The sequence below is a fragment of the Acipenser ruthenus genome, chromosome 8 (genome assembly GCF_902713425.1).
Source record: "Acipenser ruthenus chromosome 8, fAciRut3.2 maternal haplotype, whole genome shotgun sequence".
NCBI classification, from domain to species: Eukaryota; Metazoa; Chordata; class Actinopteri; order Acipenseriformes; family Acipenseridae; genus Acipenser; species Acipenser ruthenus.
In genome coordinates, this window is record NC_081196.1 from 27,306,378 (window position 1) to 27,327,699 (window position 21,322).

General features: G+C 36.8%; 1 protein-coding gene across 3 annotated transcripts in view; it reads right to left on the reverse strand.

Moving 5' to 3' along the window:
• The window catches only part of ift88 (intraflagellar transport 88 homolog), a 115,248-nt gene extending 96,190 nt beyond the window's left edge, over window positions 1-19,058 (reverse strand). For 2 of the 3 annotated variants that reach the window (XM_034011769.3, XM_034011768.3), the window contains exons 1-14: window positions 18,899-19,058; window positions 18,499-18,592; window positions 17,747-17,809; window positions 16,932-16,988; window positions 14,515-14,568; window positions 13,974-14,037; window positions 13,589-13,658; window positions 13,402-13,492; window positions 4,931-5,035; window positions 3,876-3,978; window positions 3,243-3,357; window positions 2,887-3,118; window positions 2,072-2,142; window positions 1,875-1,961 (exon numbers count right to left, since the gene is read on the reverse strand). In XM_034011769.3, coding sequence (XP_033867660.3) covers window positions 1,875-1,961; window positions 2,072-2,142; window positions 2,887-3,118; window positions 3,243-3,357; window positions 3,876-3,978; window positions 4,931-5,035; window positions 13,402-13,492; window positions 13,589-13,658; window positions 13,974-14,037; window positions 14,515-14,568; window positions 16,932-16,988; window positions 17,747-17,809; window positions 18,499-18,582 — 1,196 coding nt within the window. In that variant the 5' untranslated portion in view covers window positions 18,583-18,592; window positions 18,899-19,058. Of the gene's footprint in view, window positions 1-1,874; window positions 1,962-2,071; window positions 2,143-2,886; window positions 3,119-3,242; window positions 3,358-3,875; window positions 3,979-4,930; window positions 5,036-9,063; window positions 9,229-13,401; window positions 13,493-13,588; window positions 13,659-13,973; window positions 14,038-14,514; window positions 14,569-16,931; window positions 16,989-17,746; window positions 17,810-18,498; window positions 18,593-18,898 lie in introns of those variants that run through there. The other variant, XM_059028763.1, reaches the window with a different exon arrangement.
• Window positions 19,059-21,322: the final 2,264 nt, after the last annotated feature.

Here is a 21,322-nt window from a genome sequence, read left to right on the forward strand (position 1 = left end):
AATAATACAATATTGTACAGACAATCTCATATATAAGCATTTCATTTCTATCATTATAAACATTTGTCAGTCTTCATGTTTTAATAGTTTTGATGGATTGTGCCTTTCCAATAAAGAACTAAAATCACTAATATTCAAATCTAGTAAATATAGTGTTTAAATAAATAAAAAGTAAATATGGTAAATAGCAAACAAGGTCAGCAACACTAAAATTGAGTGAATTTTTTTTAGACATCCCTTGTGCACATTATCTATATATGCATTACATTTGTATTGTATTATTATTAGTATATAATGTATTTGTATGCAGGCGGACGAAGCCGTCCGTCTGTATTATTATTATTATTATTTGTTTATTTAGCAGACGCCTTTATCCAAGGTGACTTACAGAGACTAGGGTGTGTGAACTATGCCTCAGCTGCAGAGTCACTTACAATTACGTTTCACCCGAAAGACGGAGCAAAGGAGGTTAAGTGACTTGCTCAGGGTCACACAATGAGTCAGTGGCTGAGGTGTGATTTGAACTGGGGACCTCCTGGTTACAAGCCAATTTCTTTAACCACTGGACCACACAGCCTCCTGTATTATTGGAGACCGGCGAAAAAGCCGGTCTCGTAAAGTGTAGCGAACATGGATGGGGGTAAATTCCCCATCCCAATAAAACCTGTGGGAATGTGGCCGGAGCCTTAATGAGGTAATTTATTAAATAGGTAATTAAGGCTCCAGCCACAGATATAAAAAAAAACTCCCGGCTCATTAGAAGAGGGTGTCGGAGGAGAGACGAGACGTGAGCCTGTGAATAATATAAATCAATTGCTATAGTAATATTTACTTGATTATACTTTTTGGTCTGTGTTTGTCTATTTTGTTTTGGCCCATGTGCCCTTTCCTTTGTGTTAAGTGGTTTTTTTTTTTGTTATTTAATTTAATAAATATACGGCTGCGGCCGTTTCAGCCCCGTACCTTTTGTTTAGTCCTGCTTCCTGGTCAGTGACATCACCATGCACCTGCGCACTGCAACCTCTCTGCCACAGTACTGTACACGCGTGACCACAAAATTGATTCAGAAATAATTTTATATATTACACAACACGATTTTTTCTAATCCACTAATACCTTAGACTATGGTGTTTTTTTGTTGTTGTAACTTTACTAGATTGCTGTATTTAAATGTCAGGTTCATGCATTAAGAAAGCAGCATCACTTATTTGCTAATTTACAAAAAATGTAAATAATATCTTAAGTTTAAAAGATTAGTCTGCCTTGCCAGAGGCTCTCAGGCAGCCATTTCTGGGTTTCTTTGTAACCAACAGAAGATCAGCTTTTCCCCAGTTGCTCTCTAGAAATATACCCAGTCTCTTACTAGCAATAGAACGAAAATAGGAAAAATAAATAAATAAAAACTTGTTGTCTGTCCCACAAATCTTGTTGTCCGGGGCATCGGGGATACGAATTGCACACCCCGAGTGTATTTACCCTTATAAAGGTTTACCATAGTAAAACCAGTGTAATAAAGTATAGTGGAAGCATGGTAAAGCATAGGTAAAAATAAAGAATAGCGAGGTATGGTAAAGCATATTAATAAACATGGCAAACCATGGTAAATGCATAGTATAACCATGGGAAAGGCATGGCAAAACTGCAAACGTACAACGGTAAACTACTGTAATGGTAGTGAGCAGGGGGTCCTAGTTGGATAAAATGGGCGATAAATGCCCCACCCCTAGTCATTCTGCAGTTATTCACGTAATACTATTGGAGAGTAATGTATATATCCTTCAAATATATAAATACATTACATTTGCCATGTAAAAGTTAATTATAACCTACTATACATCAACAGCATTCAGAATAAAAGCAGGACAGATACTTACCAATCAAATCCTGCTGCAAAAGAAGTTTCAATTGCTGGTGCAATTAGCTTGGCTGAAGTCATGATGTATTTCTCAGCCAAAGCCTTTCTATTAAAAAAGAAAAAACATGTTAACCCTGTACTTCTGGACAAACAAGACCTGAAGTGCTGGGTCAGAATTCTGCTTCTATGTCTGATAACATTCCAAAGATGTGTTACCTCTCTCGTTCCATTTGTCGGAGTTGGTCATTCTTAATTGCTTCAATCACTAGGTTTGTTTGTGGGTCATCCTTAAATAATAAATACAACATCAAGGCTATCAGTATCATAAAAAAATAGATGCACTAAATGCATACTAAATACACAAAATAGCAAAATCAGACCATTGAAATAAGTGAGCCAATGAGGTTATCAGTACAATGAAAATGTAGGTACAGACAGACAGGCGATATTTCCCACAGGATTAGAATTTATTTATTTTGTTTTAAGATTCAGTACCGAAAATCTCAGATGGTGCTTCAGATTTAGGAAGCGAGTCAGAATCAGGGTCTCAAAAACACCGACCCAACTTGCAAGGGAAATGTTATGCATAGTGATCAACATTTTGTCAACAAACAGATAAAATGGCAGAAGTACACCCGAGTATTGTTATTGTGAACTTGGAGCGTGGTTCAGAGGGCAGAAGCGAAGGCTCCTCCCCCAGTCTATCTCCATCAGTAAGTCAATCTTCTATTTAAGCCCTGATACCTGTTTATCATCAGCAGGGCGGTTCCTAACCGCAGTGCAGTTACCAGCAAATCAGGGGGACCGCTTGCACTCTTCCTCCCCTTTTTTTTTTTTAAGGCCTTGACAACCTATTCTTACTTCTGATATATTTTTCTACCTTAATACAGTGATACATACAATTGCTTGATTACTTTTTGCAAATGATAGAATATTCAATTCCTTGTCTACACATTAAACTGAATATCCAAACATGAAAATGTCATGTTCGTCCCAGCAGTAAAATACCCCGCTTCAGAGGGTTTACTTACATTAGGAGGGATGTATTTGTCATCCTCATCAATACCAAGTGGAACACAGATCAGTTTCTGGAAAGCTTTCTTCATCTTGTCCCGATCTCCAATAGCAAAGTAGCAAAGGATGAGGTTGAAGCCTGTTTTTATGTTAGGGCTTTCACTCATGATATGCTCAAAGGAAGTAATCGCATCAGAATACTGGCCCATCTTTACAAAAACAACTCCAATGTTCTGCATTATTTTAATCCTGTTGAAATTGAAATGTTTGCCATAAGTTAGCATTGGCAGCATTAAAAACAAAAAAAAAAAGTGTCACGAACTGAACTGATCGAAACATTTGATTGAAAATAAACAACCAATAATATGCTTACCGCATGTCCCTGTGGGCATTTGAAATTTGGTCTAATGCCATTCTGTAGAATTTGATTGCCTTTGGGAAATTCCTCTGTTTGAAGTATATGTTTGCCATGTTTACTTTTAATCGTCCTATGATACAAAGGGGAAATAGGACGACAAAGAAACAGATAAAAATGGCACAAGTACACCTCCAAGGATATAGAAAACACATTGCAGGTGTCAGTACCACAAAAAGCATAGTATATCATAGAAATTCTCATGCTAAATGTCAAGAATATCAGGCAACCACTTTAGAAGACATACCCTACATTAAACTAAGTAAAATTGTCAGTATAACAAAAAATACAAATTCCATCCCTTTTTACTTTCTATTTTACTTGAGCTATTACAGAGTTTGAAGAGTCAGCAGTATCAGCACATCTTTTTGGCTCATGCAGTGGCAAGTAGGTCTAAATGTTTTGTTGCTACAGCAAAAGCTACTTTTGAAAGTAGCTATCAGACAAAACTATAAACAAACACCAAATAACAACATTTACGTGTACAACAGAACATGCTTGTGGAGCATTAACAGAGTAGCTATATCCAGAGATGGTCATTCAAATCAAATTCTGATACTGACAAACAAGCTGATTTAAAACGTCCCCTACCTGCATTACTGAACATCTTGTTTTTCACAATCACTTGGTATGTGTTCAGTGCTTCAGCAAACATTTCATTGTCTGCATACTGGTTTGCTAAATTAAACAAGACCTAGAGGAAAAAAATCATGATAGGAGATTAGGCTAGCAAATAAATGAATTCTCCTAAGGCAGAATGACCTTTTATAAACATATTGATATCTATTCAATTAATTTAAACAGCTTTAGAACTAAATTAGGGCCCTTTGTGTACCAGGGTCATGAAATCAAACAGTTCTTTACAGTATTTCTGTCTATTAAAACAGTACAGTACATGTAAAAGGCAAGGGAGTGTCCTGAAAGGGATTACATGGGGCTTGAGGTTTATTCTAATAGGCTTTCATATCTTAAAAGAACTAGGTAGACAGTAGTCCACATCATAAGACCTACATACAATTTGCATCTAAGAATGTGCAACAACCAATGAGTTTTGGTATACAATATTTCTTAATTCAGTACAGTGAGTAAGCAAGGACGATACAGCTGGGCACTGTAAACAGGGTATTATATGGTCTTTACTCAATACTGCCTGGGATTATATTTTTTGTTGCAATGCGCCCCCACCTGGTGTCAAAAACTAAATTTCCCCTTGTGAAAACTACAGAACAGTTCAATTCAAATTGCTAAAAATCCTTTTATTAGGCATTATCCTAAATTGTAATACATACAGATATTTTCTATAAAAACTTCTATTTTTCTATTGGGCACAATGATAATGTTAGTGAATTGCACTGAAGAAATCCATACAGAACCATTTGTAGTCCACAGCATTACCCGCAATGATGGTCCTGAAACAGTAGCACACTAGCAGCAATATTGTATGCCATGGATTACCAGTGTGTATTTGTTCCTGCCAATTGGTATTAAAAAAAAAAAATCTGTGGTAGCACTGTACCAGTGACTCAGCATTGTAGCTGCCATTGTGCCACCATCCTGTAGTACATAACCATTGCATTGTCATTGAAGAGCCATCTGGTAAGGGTATTTTAGCTGGATGGTTACCATAAAAAAAGAGAGTGACTCACAGAGTATGTAAGGTCCAAATTAATGTGATCTGCAGATGCAGTTTGCTCACGCTGTCGCACCAAAAACCTTTCTTTTCTCCCAGCTTCTTTTGCCTTTTCCAAAGACTAAATGAAAAGAAAAAAAAGAATATTTAGAGTTTACTAAAGACATTTTACTGGAATACAAACAAACTGTGTTCAGAAGATTACAGTTAGAGAGGGATTATTTAATTGTATTAATCTAGGATATTAGAGAGTTATTGCTGTTATTTTCTGTGATAGTAAGTTATTTTACATTTCCTGTTACTGTATGTGTGTTGTATTATGTTTGAATCTCCATTGTTTTTTCTACTCATTTTTCATGCTTACTAAATATTCGAACATAATTTGTGAGTAAGTGGAGTGGGAGCATATTAGTGTTGTGCTGTGCACTGATTGTGTGAGTGCGAAGGAAGAATTAAGTTTACTCTCCCTGTTGTGCACTAAATCCTGTGCAACGCTAATATTCTTTCACACAATCAGCCTTGAGTAATCTTTCCAGAAAAACGACATTTTCACTGGAATAGTTAGTAAGCATGGCTAATAATGATCAAAGTGGAATGTTAGAGAAGAGGGATGTCACGGTATACCGGTTTTACAGGATACCGCAGTATAAACTGCCACGGTTTTGAAACCGCAACCATTTTTATATACCATGATTACCGAGTTCACACGGTTTAAGGTGATATGGGCGTGTTTTTGTATTCACCGTTTGTCCATCGGTGAGCCACTGTGTTCATTAGAACTAACTAATGAACAGACATCTCAAGTTCTGAAAACTACCATGCATGAGATTATCCGAGTAAGCTATTAAATAAGTGATGCCATATTTAATGTAAACCGCCCAACTAAACAATGATCGCTAGCAAATGTGATTGTCAGTAAAATGAAACACAAATACTTTAAAATATCAGCAAGAACAAGGCACTGTAACTTTTCATCACTGCCTTCCTATTAATTTACCAAACCAAAGTAGTAACAGTAGCTATTCTCTATCGTATCGGTCAAGAGAAACGCAGTAAGCACACACCAATGCAGATAATCAAAAAGTCTATTTACTATATAACCAAGTCTAAGATGCTACAGGCATTTGTATTATTTTTATTTTAAACAATACTGTAAATATGTTGCCGTCTCGAGTTGATAGTGTTGTAGGGATTTTGGTTTTATGTACTCAAATTAATACAACTTTATTCCCATTGGAAAAAAAAGGCCCTAGATGCCGCTTAACTTTGCAACAGTGTCATACCACCTTAATTTTTCTTCTTTCCTTTGTGTTCGTTGCTGTTAACATGCAGTCCAAAAATAAATAAATAAATAAATTTGCAGGTGCCATCTTCTCATCATTAAGTTTTGCACTCTGCTGAGAGATCAGTGGGCGGGCACTGCATGTCTTAAAAAGCACTCGATTGGCTATTGTTTGGTATCACTTTGCTTCTCTTAACTAATAGGATGCCGTCCAAACTGATAAAGATGAAGAGGGTATTCAGTTGCAGTGGTTACATCCTTACCCAGTCGTTCCAGACTGAGCCCAGAAAATATTAATATTTTGGTGTTTCTCCACAGTAATTTGAAATAAAAAAAGCAGCAGTATTTTGCTGAGCCTGTGTGAGCTGGAGTGAACACTACTTCCAGTTAGGTAGTGCCTGATAGAACTGTAGTACCAGTGTGTTGGATTTGTTTTAAAACTTTAAAATTAGAAGTTATTTTTCTTGTTAAAAAATGACTTGAGTGTATTTCTTTAAATAGCCATTTACAAACGGATTACAAAAAAAATGACATTGTACCGCGGTACGACGATAACCGTGGTATATTTTTTGACGGTTACCGTACCGTCAAAATTTTATACCGTGACATCCCTATTAGAGAATCATACAGAACACACATAATATTATTTAAACAAGTAACAAATTAAATACAGTAAAACTTGTATAAACCGGAGTTGCTTGGGACCAGAAAATTGTACTGAATTGGACAGTGAGCTGGATTAGAATTACTGTAAAAAATCTAATACTATACCTAAAAAAAGGTAAAATTAAAGCTATCTGAATGCTTAAAATTCTATATATATATTACTGTATGTACACAGTATAGTAAACAAAACCTCAACACAATTGCCATGGGTGCACGTGGCAGGATGAACGTCCTGCTGATGCACAGGTGTGTGTGTGGGGGGGAGATATTGGGTTGGCAGGGACACGTGGGAATGTGGCTGGAGCCGTAAATTGAATAAGTGATGATTAATTATGCTCGTCACAGGTAATCACGGGTGTTAATGTTGGTGAAAGTGAGGGTGCTGTGCTGTGTGTCAGTTTTTGTGCAGACAGTTTGTTTTGGCTCTTGTGCCCTTCGTTTTGTTACTGTGTTTTGTTTAGTGTTTGTATTTGTGAATAAACATGCGCGACAGTGCTGCACTGCAGCTTGTCTGTGTTCTGAGTCTCTCTTCCTGCCAGAAAAAAGCTTGTCCGTGACGATACCCTACGTAGTGTCCTTCTCAATTGCTGCAATGGCCATCAAAATGTATGTCTATTCAAGGAAATGATGGCCTGTACATAACAAATTAGGAAGTAGACTCAAACAATAACAATTACTAGGGATGTGCTTTTGGTACATTTTTATGAACGTTTACATGCTATGCAGGTGTCAGCGTTTAAATGTTTAAACCATATCTACATACACACACACACACTATTTATCAATACGTTTACATGACAAAGTGTTTTCCGAAAACTAATGTTTTCCGAAAACTTATTTTCTTAAAACGTCACTTTTCTGTGGTTTACATGATTAACGATAGAAAGTCTAAATAGAATTCAACTGTATACATGGATTGAAGTTTTCGGAAAACGCAGGATATTTTCGCATGCAAAGTACTGTAGTACCCTACCTAGGCACCGTGTGAACAGACCGTACATTTTTTCTGTGATTGAACGGAGACCAATCCAATAACAAGTGCTTTATCAGGTCTTAAATTCAAAGATTACTATCCTATACCTCTATTCAGTTTCGCCACAATGTGCAGTCAGTCTTTCCAACAGCTCATCCTGTTCTATATTACCAGTTTCTTTTGCAGACATTATTTTAAATTATCACGTAATTTTAAAGCTGGAAAACATGTGCTGCTTCAGTATGGGCTATTCAAAAAATACATACGGACAAATATTACTTTATCCCTAACATTATTATTATTATTATTATTATTTATTTATTTATTTCTTAGCAGACGCCCTTATCCAGGGCGACTTACAGCCGTAAACAAAAATACATTTCAAGAATCACAGTACAAGTATACAATTAAGAGCAAGATAAAATACAATGACTTTGGTTCTAGCAAGTACAAGTATACGAAAAATACGATTCAACGGAGCAAATGGATGCATGCAGACTGACTACATATTATTGTCTCTGTTTTCTAAAACCACGTGCAGGAATGAAGGTCAAAGTTTGCACATGTGCAGTACGCTATCAGAATAAGTTTTCCGAAAAGTGCGTTTACATGACATACATTTGGTTCGTTTTTGGAATTGAATCTGAAATTTCAAGGTGCTGTTTTCCGAAAACGGACCTAAGGAATATTCAGATACATTTTCCAAAAACTGTGTTTACATTGACTTTTGATATCGGAATTAGTTTTCGGAAAACTTAGAAAAATATCGGAATTCTTATGCTCATGTAAACGCACTGATTATTACATTCTAATGTATACAGACAGTTGGTATTAGTATTTTCAAGCAAAGAAACCCTAAATAAGCAAAACACGTTTTAACATCGCAAAGAAATAACTACAAAGTAAAAAAAATAAAATAAAAAACATATACACACCAAAGTAAATGTTGAAATTAGGGCTGTCACTCGATTAACTTTTTTTTTTTACATTATATTTAGGGCTTCTGTTTTTCAGGTTTTATTAATTGTATTTTTCGGTGCTTATTTTTAACTATTTCATGTTTTATGTAAATCGGGGGTTTTTTTTTTCAAGCTTCCGTTTTTGATATACTGTATGAAATTAGTGTTTTTGGTTGCTTTCAAAAATGCTTGAGCGTTTTGTTTGTTTTTTTGTCAAAATATGTATAGTAGTAGTAAGTCGACAGTACTTGCACACTTAAAAATTGTACCTTCTTTCCTTTGTTGTCTTCCACAATGAAATCCTTATGGGGTTTTTGTGTGTAGGCATTTTTGTACATTTCGCCACAATTCTGTTTTAAATCCTCCGTATCTTAACTGTAAGAGAGTTTTATATACCGCTAACAAGCCTCCATCCTGGTTGTAATCTCATTTTAAATCTTGCAAGCGGAGTCTCCAATAGAAATGTAGGAATGTGCTGTCACTCAGTAGTTGGGGCAAGTTTAAAGTATTCAGAACGAATCAATTATAGACGCAAGTCAGGAAGGCGGGACATTGCCCAGCAGCACTGGGAAATGTATTTATTATTTGTAGTAGGTTTTATTTTTTAATGGGAAAAGGGTAAAGGGGTAAAGTCAACGTGAATTGATTAACCATTTCCACAGTTTTCCCGGTGTTTTTTTGGCTATCCACCGATTTAATTTCTTTTGTAAATGTTTTTTGTATCGGGTTTTATCGGTTAAAACCGAAAATCAGAAGCCCTAATTATATTATATTTAGGGTTTCTGATTTTCGGTTTTAACCGATAAAACCTGATAAAAGACCACGGATACAAAAAAATTTAAATCGGTGGATAGCCAATAAACACCGGAAAAACTGTGGAAATGGTTAATCTATTCACGTTGACTTTACCACTTTACCCTTTTCCCATTAAAAAAAAAATAAAACCTACTACAAAAATAATAATAAATACATTTCCCAGTGCTGCTGGGTAATGTCCCGCCTTCTTGACTTGGAGCTATGATTCATTCGTTCTGAATACTTTAAACCCGCCCTAACTACTGAGTGAGAGCAAATTCCTAAATTTCTATTGGAGACTCCATCTGCGAGATTTAAAATGAGATTACAATCAGGATGGAGGCTTGTTGGGATTTAAAGCTGTAGAACAGTTAAAATACGGAGGATTTAAACAGAATTGTGGCGAAATGTACAAAAATGCCTTCACACAAAAACCCCTGAAGAATGTGCCCGGACCATAGGGATTTCGTTGTGGAAGACAGCAAAGGAAAGAAAGTACAACTTAAGTGTGCAAGTACTGTCGAGTTACTATACATATTTTGACACACATACAAAAAAAAAACGCTCAAGCATTTTGGAAAGTAAATGAAAACACTAATTTCATACAGTATATCAAAACGAAAGCCCTAAAAAAAAACGACTTACATAAAACTAGAAAATAGCTAAAAATAAGCACTGAAAAATACAATTAATAAAACCCGAAAAACAGAAGCCCTAATTATATTCAAAAGAGCAAAACAAAACCAGTAATAATAGTAATAATAAACAAACAAACAAACAAAAAAAAAAAACAGCTTACATATGTAAGAACAGAATCTATCAACTGCACAGATTCAAATACATTGTTATACTAACTCTACTGTTCAGGGATCGGTGCTACAAACAGGAAATCCTTTTTTTTTAATATCCCCTTTTCTCTTTTCGAAACAAATGATTTGGATAAAGTAAAAGTGTACTGGTAAATTAAAGCCACATAATTTATTTACACTTATGCGTTCTCTGAATGAATATTGAAAAAAAAAACGGTTTTAAAATCCTGTTATACGTATTCACAAGGACGCAAGGGCTAAATAAATGCAAGTTGCCGTCTAGAGCGTTCTGTTTATTATGGATGTTTGCTTTTTACTGCCATCAATAGCTCCATTCACAGTAATTTCTGAATATTTTCAAATAGTGAAGGATTGAACTTGTGTTTTTGTGGTACAGCAATTTTGTTTGGCATATTTATTTACATACCACAGTTCTGGTCCGGTTCCTCAAATTACTTCCGAAAGTGGCTTTCCCTCGTTCTTTTATTTAGAGATGCCATTTTATTAAAAAATATATAACTAACATCAGAAAAAACATTTGTCATCAACTTTCTTACCACTTGGACTGGATACCATGCCCCAGTGTCAATCTTTGTTGCACCAATTAGAAAAACTACTTGGAGACAACTGTCAAACCCCTTCCTTTTTTATATATCTGCCCTTACTGTGGCACCACAACAGTTGAATACGTGACGGACTACTGTATATGATGATAAATGACTAAAATGAATACATTAAAAAATATGCACTTGGTGACCGGTTATACTTCTAGCATATTATTAAACGTTTAACCACTTCTTTAGAGTTTATACGTTTAAACTTTTAAAATCCCCATCCCTAATAATTACGTGATTTGCATGGTTAAAAAACAAACACTACCCTTCAAACATATGGATTTCTGCCGCATGATAATATAATCTCAGAAAAGAGATGAAAAAAAATACCTTGCACACACTGCAAAACATGATAATTTTTTCAGGTCAGTAGTTTAGAAATGTTTAAGTAAGTAGCTTCATTCAGGTTAAAAAAAATACTTTGTACATTGTACTACAGTGTTTACTACCATTATTTTTCCATGATAAAAATAAGTTTATGTTTTTCCGGTTCATCCATAAATGCAACATTGTGCCTCATGTTAAACTGTGTACAATATACACTATTAAAATTGAACGAAATGGTCCCATGGCGTGCCGGTAAAAGTCAATGCCTTTTGCGCAGGGAGCTATATCCTTGCAGGCTTGAATCAAATCTACTCTGCTTGTTGCCAGGCTGGCGGACCTCCCAGCGACAATGCAATTGGCCGCATTGCCGATGGGGAGGTTTCATTTCCTGGTCAGAGATCTAGCCACCTTGGTGCATGGCTACCCCGTCTGCCAAGCCCTGAATTGCTCTCGGTGTGTCTCGGGGATGACAGTTGTGTTCCTTTGAACAGTTTCTGACCCTGTGGGCACAAAAGCCACTGTCATGCCAGCAAGCCGGTAGCCACATAGGACAGCTTTTGGCAAAAAAAACAGTATTTTCTGAACAAATAAATATTTATTAAGTTAATCTGTGTTGTTTCTTTCTGTGGCTAATAATTAGTTTTATATATGAATCCTAAACAAAATTACACAACATACTACACTTTACCCTTGACTTAAGTTTAGTGGCCTTGGTGCCCTCTACAAATGTATTGAACTGAAGGCCTTTCTTTTGCCAATTTAGAGCTCTGCTTTCACTTGTAGGATTCAGACGCTTTCTTTTGGCATTTAGGTTTTCTCCATATTGCTTTTAAGTAGGCATATTTTCCTTTCAGAATGTCTGAAATGGTTTGCCTTGCGATTTTTCAAGGCAACTTTTGCAAATGTGTTCACTTAGCACTTTTTTTGATGGTTTTGGTAAACGTTCAGTTTTTGATAAGCGCACATTTTCTTTCATTGGGTGGACGTTTAAACATTTAATTGTTATTCAACAACTGCACAACGCAGAATGGCACCGGCAGGATATGCGAGTATATATGCAACCGCGGACTGGCGCTCCCAGGGGACAGCGTACAACTGGCCGAGCACCGCGCACCAGTGACCCCTGTGGTCTGGCCGGGCGCCTGCGGGCTTCCCCTGTAAGCTGCCTTGAGCTGCGTTGTCCTCCGATGCTGTAGCTCCAATGTGGCTGCATGGTTCAGTATAGCCGAAGGTTCGTTATAATGAAGGGCTTTATAGCGAGGGTGTACCGTATTAATAATTAAGCAGATCTAATAAAATACAAGTATAACTTCTCTGGGAGTTTATAATTAGTTGTGTTGATTTTCAGCTTTTCGGTCTCTTTGTTTTTATGTTTCGGTGTTTTGAAGTGATCGTCTCCAGATTGTCTTCCTCGACTGCCATACTTTAACTCCATCTCACAAAGAAGGCGGTACGCCTTGCCGCACCGTGCAGCTTCCGAACATGCTTCCCAACAAAAAAAAAAACATCTATTTCTGCGTCTAGCCACTTCCAGTTCCACCGGTTCTTAACATTTTTGTCAATCTCTTTTGTTGACATCTTGGTCGCGCTCTACAAACAGCCTCGGCATAGTCAAATCATGAAATAGCAGGAACAAAGAGAAAGCATACACGAAGCAGCCTTGTGATAGGGCTGAATAATTTTTTAGCAGCCAATCAACCATCGCATAACAAATGCGTACACTATACGGTTTGTGTAAGTGGTATACCGAAGCATAGCAAAAAAATAAATAAATAAAAAATTCCAGATAATTAAAAAAAAATAATAATAATTTACCTAGATGTCAGAAAAATCGGAAATCCCTAGACTGTCAGAAACGCGGAGATTTCTCATGTAGAATGCCAGTATGTACAGTGGTTGGATTAGACAGGTTTAGGAAAATGTCCCTGCAAAACTACTAAAACGCCACAGCAGGTATTTCTTATTTTTTGTGCGTATAAATATGTTTGAGTCTACCCAGGTACTTTTCAGGCAGTAAGGAAATGGTATAATTGGCAGTAGACGTATGTAAATTTCAATATACCAGTTGAAGATCTCCATGGCTGTGAGCCATGCAGCTGTCTTCAATTAACTGGTTGACTTTCTTCTCCAACTGCTTAATTTTTTCTTCAGGTCTAAAACATGAAATAAAAATTGCGAGTTAAAATTTGTAATTTTAAATGAAGCAAATAATTTTAAATATCAGTTGTAGAACGAAGTGCACAACGTACGTATCTTCATTTTTGGCTTCCAAAGGAGGTGCAGGACCTTTTGACTGACCCAGTGGATCAAATGCAGAACCTGAAAACAGTAGACAAATATCTGAGAAGTAAAATAAAATTCCAGTGTCCCACCTAATAAGTAAGGGTGTCAAAAGATGTACCATTTAACATATTTGTAATATGTGAAGCTCACATTCATCAAAACAGGCTTTAAAAACATTATTTAAATTCAAACTTTGTGGATAGAGACCAACATGTCAAAGTGAGCTATCTATTTTTCAGAAACCAAATATTTTTGTCAAAAGTCAATGTCAAGGTCACTGACATGCAGCATATGTTATACAGTGTAACTCTGTATATAATGTAAATACAGCAAAAGGTCTCACAAACTAACCTCTTATTACTGCTGAGGAATACCCAGCAGCCAGCACTGCAGTCATTGGACGAGCAACTCCATCCTAAAAATAAATATGCAAATTATTTATAAATAAATAAACAATCCACTGTGTCTGTGGTTTGTACTGGAGATTTACATGGTGATACCCACATAAACAATCACATAAGTAAAGTTTGTGTACTAAATATCTATTTTGAAGCCAAGAGCAAATGCACATTTCAGAATAAAAACATGCTGTACATTATAAAACTAACAAGAAGCAGTTGTAATTAAAATGTTTATTTCTAGTTTTTACTGATACAATTTTTGTATTCTTCTCAGAAAACTGCCTATTGGGGTCATGGGTCCAGTAACCTGTAAAACAGGAAGTAAATGGGGAAAGGACGTATTTCCATCACATCCATACACTCAGAATAACGTAGAATTGTGGAAGGATCAATAAAAAAGCAAAACCAAAAGCCTTAGTTAATTACCCGTGTAATATATCTTACCTCGTATATTTTTACCAAAACAACGTTGAAATCATTGATCGACTCACCTGCACCGCACCTGTCATGGGTCTTCCCAAAGAGGAGACTAGTGCCATCCTTGCCTTAAATTAAGAGAAAAACAATTCAGGTGCTTGTCCAACCAAGCCAGTGGTTAAAGAAATAGGCTTGTAACCAGGAGGTCCCCGGTTCAAATCCCACCTCAGCCACTGACTCATTGTGTGACCCTGAGTAAGTCACTTCACCTCCTTGTGCTCTGTCTTTCGGTGAGACGTATTTGTAAGAGACTCTGCAGCTGATGCATAGTTCACACACCCTAGTCTCTGTAAGTCGCCTTGGATAAAGACGTCTGCTAAATAAACAAATAATAATAACAATAATAATAATAATAATAATAATAATAATAATAATAAATAAATATTCATTGTATATCTGCATGCACAGCAGAGAGCAAAACCATAAAAAAATCTAATAATCATACATGTCAGATGGATTGAAAGGTGCCAGATTTGGCCAGTCTGCCTTGCTAACATCAGTCTGGATCTGGATAGGTTGGAAGATCTTTATATTTTTTGATGGAATACCTCCCCCTTTTTATAGAGCTGTAGCCCGGAGGGTGGGGGTTCTATGTAAACAGAGGGAAAAAAGCAGCAGAGCCCAGTGACATCACAGACCATGGGAAGCAGTCCCAGGGAGGTCAGAGGGCATCTCCACAGATCTGGTGACAAACATTTTCATATGGCAGGACTAGCAAATTGCTTTCGACACTAAGATGAACGAAGGAGAACATGAGCCAATAGGGAGCATGAGGAGGAGGGGCATGAGTGGAGTATATGTACGCAAAGAAAGAAGCAAACTAAAATGTTATAGCCCTTACGGCTGGAGTAGGGTATCGGGCACAGGCATTTTGTCACATTTGTCATTTTATTTCCGTATCATGTATATCTTGCAATGCCTGCTGTATAGCATACACAGAAAACTCTGAATGTATTCAGCTGGTACTGCTACCGAAGAGCCATCTGGCTTACCCGAAAAAATCCAGTGTGACCTCCGGCTATGTCAGATCAAGGACATTGCGTAATAATAAGAAAAAACACAACATCCTAACAGCTATCTGCCTGAGGCAGGATCACCATTTGTGAGTACTGTGTTTATACCTCCCCTCTCCAAATCACAGTTATTTCCTCTGTTTGTTAGGCCCGTTGACCTCTGCTAATGTTTACATAGTGGCCTCTGTGGTAGAGGGACGATAGTATAATCTTTACATCAGTATATGTACACCTGTTATTTAGCATAAGCGCATACATATATAAAGGACTCCTACATTATATTGTGAAAGGGGGTGTGGGTTGTTCACTGGGCAGTGATGACAGACACAGAACTTTTTATTTGACAACGCCGTACAGGCACGCAGGTTTTGGGTTGGTACATACAGCAACAAAACAATACCAAAATAAAATACAGTGCAAAAACATAGAAAATAAAAGTTGGCCAAAACAATGGCAGAGCACTTCCTCCACTGCGCTACACACCCTCACTATACTGATTGGGGATCGCTGGTCGATCCAATAAACAAGCTAATCCTGCAGTGACACAGATGTGCCGAAAAGTCAGTGACAGTCCCGCCGGTCACATAAGTATATATTTTTTTTCTTTCCACCGTGCGTAGCCCCTTTATTTGTTATACTGTACACACACATTGTTTTTTTCTTTATGGTGTGTACTACTACCCACCTCCCTATGTTTCTGATTAGGGCAGCAGTGTGGAGTAGTGGTTAGGGCTCTGGACTTTTGACCGGAGGGTCGTGGGTTCAATCCCAGGTGGGGGACACTGGTGCTGTACCCTTGAGCAAGGTACTTTACCTAGATTGCTCCAGTAAAAACCCAACTGTATAAAGGGGTAATTGTATGTAAAAATAATGTGATATCTTGTAACAATTGTAAGTCGCCCTGGATAAGGGCGTCTGCTAAGAAATAAATAAATAATAATAATAATAATAATGTCATTGTAAATTGCTTATCTAGTCAGTCTGCTATTAGCAGTAAACGTTTGATAAAAAGTTATCCTATTTAATTGAGATAAGTGTAGTGTGTAATTATTGGGGATAACATTCAGGTGACTGGTATAACTTGAGTCCTAAAGGGCAGATTTCTAGCATAGCCCAGCTTTTAGGTGGAGCACAACAGCACTGGTTGAACATCATTAAGAAGCAAGATTGCAGATTATTGAACCTAGGAGCCCCATTTGGGGTAGGCTTTCCCCAGTGACAAGGGGGTTACACCACCTTTAAACAGGACTGCTCTACAACCTGGGAGACTGAGACCATGTTTATTTGTCTGATTCTGAGAGCTGGTCTGTGTCTTAGTGTTCCCTAGATATAATTGCAATTATAATCCTGTATGCTAAAATGCTGCATTTGCCCCAGACATAGAAAATGATTTATTAAGGAAACAATTAGTTACTTACTCCAAATGCAGTGCCCATGGGCCTTGCAACGGCAGTGCCTGGAATTTTGGCAGTCATCTGGAACAAATTTTATAATAGCATTTAATGACTGCAAAGCTCAATATAAATCTGCTGAAAAGGGGCTGGCTCCCAGTGTGATTTTACTCCTTATTATAAAGATTTTACTGAAATAAAGCTATATTAACATTTTTTTTTTTTTTTCATCAAACTATTTTTCCTTTATTGTGAATTTCATCTATAGGGGTCACCTCAGCCCACAAGGATATCCTGGCAAGCAGCAGGTACAGTAGCTGTAATTTCAGTCCAAAAGATTTGTATCCAATGGATTTTATGTCATCTACTGTGGCAGTGTCATTTATTAGTGATTCCTTAGATATAGCCTTCAGTAGTACATTCACAATATGTGAAACATCTTACAACAAATGACCATACAAAATCCTACCAATTGGTGGCATTGTTGCATAATGGAAGGTGAATTTTTTTTAACTATAATACCTCATTATTCAACATAAAAAAATGTGAAACACTCAAAGCAGAGAATTAGTGAAGGGTACAATGTACTGTCAACTTGTACTTTTATCATTTCAACATCATCTCAGTTATGTGTTAAGCCATGCAATAGCTAACTACAGTTTTCACTTTGTAGGAAAATACAAACCCATATTGACTTATACTGTACCACTCTGTATATCAACTGTTTTTCTACTTGATGTTAACTTCTGGACTTATTTTTGGTTTAAGTAAAATCTCATATTTTGCACAGGCCAGCTGCTTCACTTACAGTATTAATTATATATATATATATAGTCACTCACCGGAGGTCTCCGTCCATGACTTGTCTTTACAGCTTGTTGGAAACCAACATCATTTTCCAGATCCTTAAAAAAGCATATCATAATGCATACTTATTACCAAAATGAAAACATACTTACTACAAAACAGAATTCTCCTTTACAAAAGTTTCTAAATTGAAATGTGCATTGTAATTACATTTTTATAAACAAAAATAATGATATATGGAAAATACATGTGTAATGCTCATTGTTTTTTGTTGTTTGTTTGTTTTGTTTTTTTACCACAATTATATCCACTGCACACACATAAGGACCATAATATCACAACACATTAATCTACGGGTATAAAATCAACAGTTTGTCAGAATATACTCAAAAACACACTGAAAGGTCTGGAAGAGGATCATTTTGTTTCCTTATCTAAATCACTAGAGCTTGCAGATTAGTCCAAAACAGATGCGGCCGCTTCTATCAGGAGTACAGCATGAGTTTAGTTTTATGAATAAGAAAGTTATAAGCAGATTTCAAAAGGCAAGTCCCTAAAACATCGTTTTTATTTAAATATAAAACAACAGGAATGTAAACGGGGGCTGTCTTTTTGAGAAAGATGAGTTCACAGAATGATAAACTACAGTATGGAAAAAGTAAACAAATACCGAAACATTTATATTTGTATAAAAATGTATATACTGCTGCAGATGCTTTGAACAACTACCAGATTTGCTTCATACATACATATATATATTCATAAAAATAACAAAACTGTTACTTACTTCAGTATCAAATGTCGGATTATAGTCATTGTACCCTGAATATAGATCATCTTCGTCTTCAGCAGCTAAATGTACATGCTCCATCGTTTTTATCCTGTCCAACAAATAATATATTTATAGTAACTTGTACGTTTACACACACACACACACACACACACACACACACACACACACACACACACACACACACACACACATATATATATATATATATATATATATATATATATATATATATATATATCAACGGTAAATGGAAGCATTCTAGAACAAATGCACATTACTAATCGTCATATTTTGAGAAAACAACATAAAACAATACGAATTCACCACAACAATAGGTTTATATTTATATAAAAAAAAATAAAGACCACACAATAATAACGTGTCTGTGACTTACTTTTGAAGCACACTTGTAATGAATGAAATCTAGTACAAAAAGATGCGATTGTAAATTAAATAACCGTAAACCCCACTCCTCCACCGTCAGTTTGTTGTCAACATGGAATCCATGGAAGCCAATCCCAGAGTGCATCGCGGCTGGTTGTGATCGTTTCCAACTAAAGATTTGATTGATCAAACACAAAATACGTCACTATAACCCACAGTTAGGCGTTCTGTTGCCAGGAGACGAAAATAACATCGACCATTGGTTGCTTTCCAGAAAATAATCTATTACTTAGAAGCTGCTTTTGCTTGCTTGCTGTTGGAAAAGCACAACGTGTCAGAAATATAGACCTTTGCTATAAACTGTGTTTCGGAGTGCAGGGATTAAGCAAGGTTTACGAATAGATTTTAAAACTAGTACCGGTATCAGTACGGTCAGATTTCTCAGACCTGCTGGTTTAGAAAAATAAGACTTATTAGATCTATCACTGAACACTCCTTTCCTAGTCTTTAATTAGACTAGCATAGTATGCGATGGAACTTTTTTTTTTTTTTTTACAAAATCAGTGTTGCCAGGTCAGAGGTTTTAGGTCCAGGTCTAGAGGTTTCTGCTCAGTTCAGGGCAATCTGGAGGTAAGAAATGGACAGACTTTAAAAAAAAAATTAAATGTACGTTTTTAATTTTAGAGGATTTTCCAGAGAGGTTTTTTTTCTGTCAGAATATTTCTGTAAAGATTTATTTACAAATTGCAAGTCCTTCCTTTACTAAGATGGCAGGTGTGCTGTGACATCATGCCTGTTGCAAGCTGCGATAGCTGATTTCTGTTTGATTTCTTCAGACTTTAGATTTACTTTGAGTGCCACAGTATAAATCACTTGATGTGCAGCAGATATTAGGGCCCCTAGTCCCATGTAGTTTGCATTGCATAGAATTTGACTTAAGGACACAGTGGGACCCTAAATACTCAGGCCTGGATTAACCTATGTGCACTAGATGCACCTGCACAGGGCCCCCAGCTCAAAGGGGGCCCCCGACCACCAATGATAAAAAAATAAAAATAATTACCTCAACGTGATGACAATCAGAACCGGCCCAAATTAACACTACACATAAACGTCATATTAACTTGTATTTATATTAAAAACACAACGCATTCTGATAAATTAATTGTTGTACAAAACAGTCAAGCACCTTTCCGTTTGTCCCTCAGAGGCTGCCATGGTTTAGCCTTAACATACAAGTAACGCAAAAAAAATTAAGGCACTCAATCACATTAGTTACATTCATCGATTGGTTTTATTTAAAAATGTCAAGTCTAGGGGACCCCGAGTGGCTCACCTGGTAGAAGTGCAGCACTCATACAGCGCAGGTTCACGTCCTGGCTGTGCGAAGTAGGCCTGTCTTCGCTGGGGACTTCAAAGAGAGCGTCGCATTGGTAAAACCGGCAGGGACTGTTTCTCCTCATTACTCTACAGCAAACCCTGCTGGCCAAGCACCCAGTGAGCTCAGAGTCGACACCTGCAGGGCTGGCCTTTGTCCTCTAGAGGGCAGTAGCTTGCTGAAATCCGCTCTCAAGTTCCTGGGTGAAAAAGGAAGCTGGCTTGGTCGTGGGATCGGAGGACGCCTACTGAATCTTTGGGTCTCCTGGGCCATGTGGGAAATTACTGTGGTGAGGAGAAAATCGGGGAAGAATTATAATTGGACACACTAAATTTTAAAAAAAGAAAAAAACAATGTCAAGGTAATATATAAGCAGTTCTGCCAAAGAAAAGAAATGGCAGGGCAAAGAGCTTCTCATTAAAGTACCTAAACTAAGAATTTTTTCTCAATCAAACGATAACTGACACTAACCCTGCAACAGGGGGAATGTCAAGTTTGGGCTGTGCTGTTGAAGATTGCCTAGTGCAGTCTGAACCAGAGTAAGCTGAAGGGGCCCCCAGCTAGAGATGCCTGAGGCTGAAACGGGGATAGGTGATCCTAATGCACACGAAAAAGCCCCTGTAGGCAAAGGCATGCTTTTCATATGTATTTATGTGTCCATCAGGACTACTTTTAATTAAATGAATTCAGTGTATTTTTAGTAGCTAATTATGATAGTTTTTCATTATATCTTTACAAAAAGTACAAAACCGATTAAAAGCAGTAAAATCATTTAAATAGAAAACAAAGGTTAACTGACACAAATAATAGGTACAAAAAGGAGAACATATGTTGCAACATAAAAAAAAAAGTTTTATTCACAATCTGGTGCATGAGTGTTTTCGTTTATTCTTATTATTCTTATTATTATTATTATGGGGGGGAGCTGTTACGGTAGTGCACAGGGCCCCAAAATAGTTTAATCCGGCACTGCTAATACTTAATGCACAGAAAGTTAATTTAGTTGTAATGGCAGAGTTTAAGTGTTGTGCCGGTCAGTTAAAGCTACCAAACGTC